Source organism: Aplysia californica, unplaced genomic scaffold, assembly GCF_000002075.1.
Source record: "Aplysia californica isolate F4 #8 unplaced genomic scaffold, AplCal3.0 scaffold00823, whole genome shotgun sequence".
NCBI lineage: Eukaryota > Metazoa > Mollusca > Gastropoda > Aplysiida > Aplysiidae > Aplysia > Aplysia californica.
This window is the reverse complement of record NW_004798093.1, coordinates 308,289-317,037: the sequence shown is the minus strand read 5'-3', so window position 1 is coordinate 317,037 and position 8,749 is coordinate 308,289. Positions and strand designations below refer to the sequence as shown.

The 8,749-nt window shown below is 41.2% G+C and overlaps 1 protein-coding gene across 3 annotated transcripts in view; it reads left to right on the top strand.

Moving 5' to 3' along the window:
* Nucleotides 1–8,749, top strand: part of LOC101852579 (stromal interaction molecule 1) — a gene marked incomplete at its 5' end in the record, with an annotated part of 29,128 nt that overhangs the window by 2,849 nt on the left and 17,530 nt on the right. For all 3 annotated transcript variants that reach the window (XM_013088863.2, XM_005109867.3, XM_013088862.2), the window contains 5 exon segments: nt 1,732–1,897; nt 2,901–3,061; nt 3,789–3,889; nt 4,646–4,794; nt 5,739–5,816. In XM_013088863.2, the coding sequence (XP_012944317.1) occupies nt 1,732–1,897; nt 2,901–3,061; nt 3,789–3,889; nt 4,646–4,794; nt 5,739–5,816 (655 nt within the window).

Genomic DNA, 8,749 nt, shown 5'->3' with positions numbered 1-8,749 from the left:
GATACTAATAATTGTGGCAGGAGGGGCGTCTTTTCTGTTCCCTTATGCCTATGTCTTGAGCCCTGATTTTTCTTTCTTTTTCATGATTAACCTCCGATACGGGGTCCAGACCAGTAAAGTGGGTGGTTTGCGGGTGCTCAGTGCTCTAGTGTGGTTTGCTTCTCTTTTCCTTTCAAACATCTATCGTCCTTATCTCTCCTCTTTTTTGTTTTTGTTACTCTCTTGTAACAATTCTAATCTTCAACACTTATTTGACCTTATTGTATTGCAAGTGCCGTAAAACTTTTACTAAAAACAAAACACCTCTAATCTTCGGTATTCATATGACCTAATTGTGTAGCAGGCAAGTGCATTAAAATTCATTCTTGAACTAATCTCCCAGTCCACCCGCATATATTGGGCTGCCTGATATATATGCTATACCAATAGTCGCTCACTCAGATATTTCCAGTATGGCTTGCTCCCTCAAATTCTCCAAGAGTACTATGGCACTAATCTGCTCAGGGGTGAACTAAGCTATAAATCGACAACAGCTACCATAGAGGCTCCCCCAGTCTATCTGTTTTATGGTGTGCTCGCTATGTGATTTGGTCTCTAAACAGAGACTCTCTCAACACTTTTTACTCTTGGCACAAGAGCGAGAGGGTACAAGGCCAGTCAACAGTTTTTGGGGATACTAATAATGGTGGCAGGAGTGGCATCTTTTCTGTTCCCCTATGCCAATGTCTTCAGTCCTCATTTTTCTTTCTTTTTTATGATTATCCTCCGATACGGGGTCCAGACCAGTAAAGTGGGTGGTTTGGCGGGTGCTCTGGTGTGGTTTGCTTCTCTTTTCCTATCAAACATCTATCGTCCTTATCTCTCCTTCTTTTTTGTGATTGTTATTCTCTTGTAAACTCTCTAGTCTTCGGCACTTATATGACCTTAATTATTGTGTTGCAAGTACAGTATAACACTTACTAAACAAATGGCCAGTAAAGAATAAACTTTCAAAATCCCACAGAATGAGGCCCATCTTCAAAATAGCCTGTTTGTGTCTCATAGAGATATAAAAAAAAGATTGAAAGGCCACACCAGCCCTAAGTAGCAGTTCTTGTGGCAATTTACCTCCCTTTACTCAATCAAATGAAATGCGAGTGGTTGAAGTACGCCACTGGTAGGTCCTACTTCTTTACTTTCCGTCTTTGTTTTTGTCTGTCTGTCTGTCTGTCTGTCTGTCTGTCTGTCTGTCTGTCTGTCTGTCTGTCTTACTGTTTCCCAGCACTAAATGACCATTATTGTGTTGATGTGCTTCTCATTATTCCAACAAAACAAACCAACAAACAAATGAAAAGACCTTATTTTTCATTTTCTGCAAAACTCCCTGCGTCTGATAACCCCGTTTATCTCTGCTAAACTAGCACAACATTTTTTTTTTAATCAGAAAAAGTTTATATGTCAACTTATCTTGTCTTCCACAGCAAAACTCCCCTTTCTGATAACCCATTTATCTATATTAAACTTGTACAACATTTTTTTTTAATCAGAAAAAGTTAGTCTCATCTTATGTTTGTCTTTCACAGCAAAACTCCTTCCATCTGATATCCCGTTTATCTACGTTAGACTTACACGTTGTTGTTTTTTTTAATCAGAAAAAGTTTATATCTCATTTCATGTTGTCTCTCCCAGCAAAACGCGTTTTTTTAAATCAGAAAAAGTTTGTAATATCTCATTTCATTTTGTCTTTCCCAGCAAAACTCGCTCCGTCTGCAAGTCCCCCCAGCTCGTGTGGCCAACAGTGAGGACCGGTCTCCGTCATCGTTGAGCCGTGAGGGCTCGGTGGTCCGGCGCAAGGATGGGGAGCGGAGGCTACAGCAGGCAGAGGAGGAACTGGCCACTCTCCGGGAGGCTTTGTCTGGTCAGTTTTTGTTTTGTTTTTCTTTCTTTTTTTGGGGGGGTGGTGTGTTTTTTTGGTACTTTCTTTTCTTTCTTTTTTTGTCCCCTTACCCATTTCTATGAGATTGACGCCTTCTCTGTCGTAAGCTGACAAAACATTTCTTCTTTTTCGTTCAGAGGAGTTTCGGAATAACAAGGCTTTTAGCCCGCGTAAACGTTTGAAAGTAGCGTTCTTCTGAAATTTGAATTCTAATTTATTAAAAAATTAGTCACAGTTTTCACACAGGTAAGGTAACTGATCGCGCTTTTGATTCTAATTTTTTTTAAAATTGGTGCCAAAAAGGAACAAAAGCGTTTTGTCAGCTTACGGTAGATTTGATTAGTATAAAAAAGTGTGTATGATAATGTCCAATAGTTAATTACATAAATAATCGTTTGAACATGTAACTGTTACAGATGGAGATTCAAGGAACAAAGATGTATGTCAAGGGTCTGAGAGCAATGATGATTTTAGATATGATGGTGGTGCTTAATGATGATGTGAGATTGTGTTTATTTGAATTATATAATTAATGAGGTGATATGCGTTGGTTTACTGCCAGCTGAGTCTTTTAAAAAATGTGAGCATTAGTTCTATCTTCCTCTGCTCCAATGAGTCGTGAGGGACGTAGCCACCCTCTGTCCCGTTTCCTACTGGAACCATCTTTAATTTATTTGTCCTTGTAAATAATGCAAAATTCAAACAATTCTTGAATTGCAGCTTAGATACAGAATATCTCGTCACCACAACAAATAACTTCACCTATGCACCAGGGCTGATCATGGTAAACAAACGTAATTTTGTGTGGTTGGTTGGCGGGTGCTCTGGTGTGGTCTGCTCCTTCTTTCCTATCAAACATCTATCGTCCCTTTTTGTGTTTGTTACTCTCTTGTAACACCTCTCATCTTCGGCATTTTTTTGGCCTAATTGTGTTGCAAGTGCAGTAAAACGCTTACTACAACCAAAAAGTTTCCGTTCTTTACAGAGGCTGAGAGTAAGCTGGAGCTACAACAACATCTAGAGAGCCAGTGGTCAGCTCCCGTGGAGCTACAGGCCTGGCTTCAGCTGACCCATGAGTTGGAGCAGTCCCACTACCACGCCAAACGCCAGGCAGCCGAGAGACAGCTGCTCATGGCCCGGGACGGGGTGAGTGAGGAGTGGGGGTTTTAGCAGGGACTGGAAAAAATCAAGCATGTTGTTATGTGTCAGAGAACAGCTTTTGATATCTCAGGGCAGGGTGGGTGAAGGGTAGGGGTTTGTGGATTGGAAAATTTCAGGCTTGTGGTTTTGTGTCAGAGATAGCTTATGTTGGCTTGAGGCAGAATGAGTGAAGGGTTGGGGTTTGGTTGTGGAGAGAATCGCACGTGTGGTTTTGCGTCAGAAACAGTTTCTGGTGTCTTTGGGCAGGACAGGATGAGTGAAGGGTCGGGGTTTAGGGGATGGGAAAAAAACCTAATTTGTTTTTGTGTGAGAGACAGCAGTTGAAGGCTTGGGGCCGGGATGAGTAAAGGGCAGGATATATGGAAATGGAAGCAATCATGAATGTGGTTTTGTGTCAGAGCTAGACACATATATGTGTGTCATAACTCTAATTGAGTGTGTGGTTGGTGGGTATGTGCTCTTGTTTGGTTTGGTCCTTCTTTACTATCAAACATCTATCGTCTTGATCTCTTCTCCCTTTTTTTAAATTCGTTACTCTCTTGTAACACCTCTAATCTTCCCCCCATATATGACCTTATTACGTTGCAAGTGCTGTAAAATTGTTGCTAAAACTAAATTAAGACTTGAGATACAACAAGCAGGATTTGCTTGCAAGCAGTGAGTTTTTCTCAACATTACTTACATTTTTCTTCCTTTCCAATCCCCTCTGCAGTGTGACAAGATCAAGAAACGTAACAAAGCGTTCTTGGGCTCCCTCCGTATGGCACACAGCAACTCCTTGGACGACATTGACCAGAGCATTCTGGATGCCAGGTAGGGGGTTCTGTGTCTGACGAAAGACGCTATTAGAAATTCTCATGTGTTACTAAAAAGGTGCAAAAATTGCAATGGTTTTATTTTTTTGAATTGCTTGAAAAATCTTATAGTGACACATACGTCTCTAAACTGGTCATGAAATGGAAACAAGACTAGTGAACCTATTTTGATAGTTTTCCATCTAAGAAATGAACTCCTGGTAAAAGAGACCTGTCTTTAGCAATTGCAGAAATGTAATTTGCCTTCAAAGTCTTCGTAAAGGAATGTGCCCGAGCCTCTGCCAGTGGCTCACTGGCACAGCAGTTCCTACCGCGAGCTGCTGGAAGCAGCTTGCATGAGATAAGGAGTTAATTTCAAAAACATCTAATATTTTTTTTTTATGTCTTATCCATCTCATTTTATCCACCTCATCTTATCCATCTCATCTTATCTTTCTCATCTTTTCTACATCATCTCATCTCATCCATGTGGGTGGTTGGTGGTAATGGTGGGTGCTCTGGTGTGGTTTGCTCCTTCTTTTCTATCAAACATCCATGGTTCTTATCTCTCCTCCTTTTTTGTGCATTTGACTCTCTTGTAACACATCTGTTCTTCAGCACTTATATGACCTTATTGTGTTGCAAGTGCCGTAAAACTCTACTAAAACTACCATCTCATCATCTCATCTTATCCATCTTATCTTATTCACATCTTCTCTTCTTATCCACATCATCTCATCCTATCATTTTTCTCACTCGTATCTCCTCCCCTCAGAGCGGCGCTGGAAGAGGTGAAGCACGACCTACAGGAGCGCCTCCACCGCTGGAACACCATGGAGCTGCTCTGTGGGTTCTCCATCATCTCCAACCCGGGCCTGGCCGCTCTCAAGCAGGCTCTGGGCCGAGACCCGTCCGGCAGTACTGGTAGGTTGTTGAAGGAATAAAAGAAAGGAAGGAAGGAAGAAAGGAAGGAAGAAAGAGAGAAACTGAGAAAGGAAGGAAGGAAGGAAGAGAGAGAGAAAGAAAGAAACTGAAAGAAAGAAACTGAAAAAAAAGAAGGAAGAAAGAAAGAAAAAATAAAAAGAAAGAAAGATACTAAGAAGGAAAGAAAGACTTATATCTTTTAATCGCTTAACCCAAATTGTGGATGTTTCAAACCCATTTGTCGATGTGTTTGAGTCATCTATGCCTGACTATAAGTATAAAATGAAATAAAGGGAGGAGAGAGGATTGACTTTTATTAATCTTGTTTTCCCCACCAAGACCTTTGCATCTGTGCTGTTGTGGTAAGACGCTTCGCTGTTACACACAGAAGACATGAGTTTGATTCCTGAATGGTGAAGTTTGTTATTGAGTTACTTTATAAAATCTTTTCTTCAGCATTGTTGTTTTATCCCATTTAGCACGAGTTGGCCGTGACAGGCTGGGTGGAAGCAGCCATCCTCCTAAATCGCCTGCTTTGTGTAAGACTCTGCTGCTGTAAGCTGACAAGACACCTTTTTTTTTATTCACAGCAGTTTCGAGATAAAGAGGATTTTTGTCAGCAAAACATTTTTAAAAAGCGTTCTATTGAAATTTGAATTCTAATTTATTCCAAAACTATTCGCAATTTCACTTTGAGTCTTTTTTCACACAAGTAGGACAACTGATCAGGCTTTTGATGTAGCAAATAAAAAAATTTGGTGCCAACAAGGAAAAAGGGTGTTTTTGTCAGCTAATGGAAGTCTGCCATACACCATTTTGAGAAGTGCGGAGTGTATAATGAGTTTCACACTGAGCAGTTGAAATGATCTAAATTTTTTTGATGTCATCAGATGAGGACATAAAAATGTGACAGTCAATTGTGTTTTGTTTTTTTCTTTCTCCAGGATCCTCTGGGAGAGTGCCCAGCTCGCTCTTGGCCCCCGTGTCCATAGACGAGGCCGATGAAGATCTCCCACCTGCCGGTAGGTTTGCCTTTCTGTTTGTTTGCTAGTTTTCTTCTCTTTTGTATCATATCTTTGCTTCACCCCACATCATTCCACCCTCCCCTCGAAAATGGTTATTTTTTAATGGGTTTCTAAAATGTTTCTTTTTAAACCTGTTTCGCTCTACAGGACTCCCTCTTTTTATGTAGAGCTTGTTTTTGTATACATATGAATGAACAACCATGCTTTGACAAAACGCAGGCACACACACACTCAATACACACACTTACACATTAAATATATATTTTGTGTTTGTTCATGATTGTCAGTGTATGTGTGTGTGTGTGTTCATGATTGTCAGTGTATGTGTGTGTGTGTGTTTATAGATATGTGTATGTGAGTGTGAGTGCGGGAACAAGATCAGTTCTTTATAATAAAGCATTATTATTGCGCTGTGCTTCGTAGTGCCAGAGGGTCATATTCCTTCTGTATTGACATATATTCCATGCCTTTTTGTGGGCAATTGTGTGTCTGTCTGTCTATGTGGTTTTGCAGCAAAATAGTGTAATCATGGTGCAAAAAGCTTTTTTTTTTTTTTTAAAACAAATATGTGGTGCATGAGAAGTAAGTCCTGTTTACAGTTTGTGTATGCGGCTATGTTGGTGTGTGAGAGTCTCTGTACGAAATATGTTTTTGTTTGTTTGTCTGTTTGTTTGTTTATTTGTTTGTAATTAAGCATAAACGTCTTTGGCAAATTTGACACGTGTTCCGTATGAATGAAGAGTATTTTGCAGAAATTTGTGAATGTTTCATCAGTATTCGTGTGACTTTGAAAATGTTTGTAACTATAATACTATTATGTTTGTTATCCTCTGACCTGTGTATGGCACTCGAATAATGTTTGTGATCGTCTCTTTGCACTGTTGACTTGAAATAGAATGAATGGAGAGAGGTTTTAACTTTTTTGGGGGTTAATATTCTAACGTAGTGTATTTTACACAAGTGTCTTTTGTCTGTCTCGATAAGGCTGCGACCTCTTGTATGTAAAATATACTTCATGCTTGTCACCACCTCTGATGCCTTGTGGATGGCAAGGAGAATTATTTTCCTTTGTTCTCTAAATCGTGTGAGTGAGTGTCTGCAGTCAAAATGACGAGTGCTTGTGTTGTAAGAGGTCGTAGCCACGAAACGAGGGGGAAAATGTCCGACTTTTTCTCTGTGCCTGTCTGCCTACCTCGTACTCTCTGCTTGTCTGCGTCCTCTCCCTGGTTAGTCTCATTTATATCTGCCTACTTTATCTTCGAGTGCCCTTTTGCCTGACCAGAATGCAAATTTCCCCATGTTCTGTCTGTTGCCATTCTCGTCCGATATAGATCTGTTCCTGCTTTCCTGGCTGTCGCATGTTTGTCTGTTCATGTTTTCTTATGTATGGCTTGCTGGATGGCTCTCTCTTTCTCTGTCTGTCTGTCTGTCTGTCTGTCTGTCTGTCTGTCTGTCTGTCTGTCTGTCTCTCTCTCTCTCTCTCTCTCTCTCTCTCTCTCTCTCTCTCTCTCTCTCTCTCTCTCTCTCTCTCTCTCTCTCTCTCTTCTCTCTCTCTCACACACACACACACACACACACACACACACACACACACACACACACACACACACACACACAGTCGTATGCTTGTCTTCCTTTGTATGTCTTGACTTGATAGTCCAAATCTCTAGAGTGTGCCAACTGTCTTTTTAAAATTTCGTCTGAAGTGTTTTCCTGTTGTCTCCTCGTGGGTGGTGAGCGGGCGCTCTGGTGTGGTTCGGTCCTTCTTTCCAATCAATCATCTATCGTCCTGGTCTCTCCTTCTTTTTTGTTGTTTCTTACTCTTTTGTATCACCTTTAATCTGCGGCACTTATATGACCTTATTGTGTTGCAAGTGCCGTAAAACTCACTAAAACAAACACATCGGCTCCTTTCTGTTTTCTATACTCATTTCCCCAGTTATTGTCCGTGGTACCCATAAGTGTCAACGGGTGTCAGAGGGTGCAACTTGTAGATCCGACTTCTTTTTAAAAAAAAAACTAACCTGCTTTCCTTCTCTTTGTCTTTTCCGTATTCTAAATGGCGCCACAGTGTTGAGACGCTCAACCCAATCTTGTGATCTAACCTTATTTTCCCCAAAACCTATTCGTCCTCATGTTTTCACATTTGACCCACCTGTTATTTCTTCAAAACCTGTCCTACTTCATTTACCTCATCCCACACCTTCTCCCAGTTTAACTCTCGCCGTCACTTCATGCTGACGTTACTTGTGGGTGGTTGGCGGGTGCTATGGCGTGGTTTGTTCCTTCGTTCCTATCAATTAAGCATCTATCGTCCTTATCTCTCCTACTTTTTGTGTTTGATACTCTCTAGTACCGGTAATACCTCTAATCTTCGGCACTTATAAGACCTTACTGTGTTGCAAGTGCTGTAAAACCTTTTACTAAAACAAACGAGAAATTCCAAACAACGTCTGTTCTGTTTCCTATACTTCTTCTCACTCCTTTTCCCTGTTAAACTCATCTGTCACTTCATGCTGACTTTTCTTCCACTGTGTTACGTGTCTTCACGCCACCCCCCCCCTCTTTTTTCCAATAAACCCATCCATGTATCTTTGTTTTCTCCGTTTATATACCTCTGTTCCCCCGTCCCTGTGATGCCGTCATTCCCCATGTGTTTGTCCCCCATCTCCACCATATTCATCTGCACCCCTCCCCCCTTTTCAATTCCCTTCCCCATCATCTCTCTCCCCCTACCCTCCTTTTTAAATTCCCTTTCCCCATCATCCCTCTCCACCTCCCCCTTCTTCAATCCCCTTCCCCATCACCCCTCCCCCCTTCCACCATTTTTTAATCCCCTTCCCCTTCACCCCTCTCCCTCCCACCAACCCTCAACACCTTTCGTCAACACTATCCTTATTGGTTCGTCTTTTTCTTCGTCATTCAAGCAA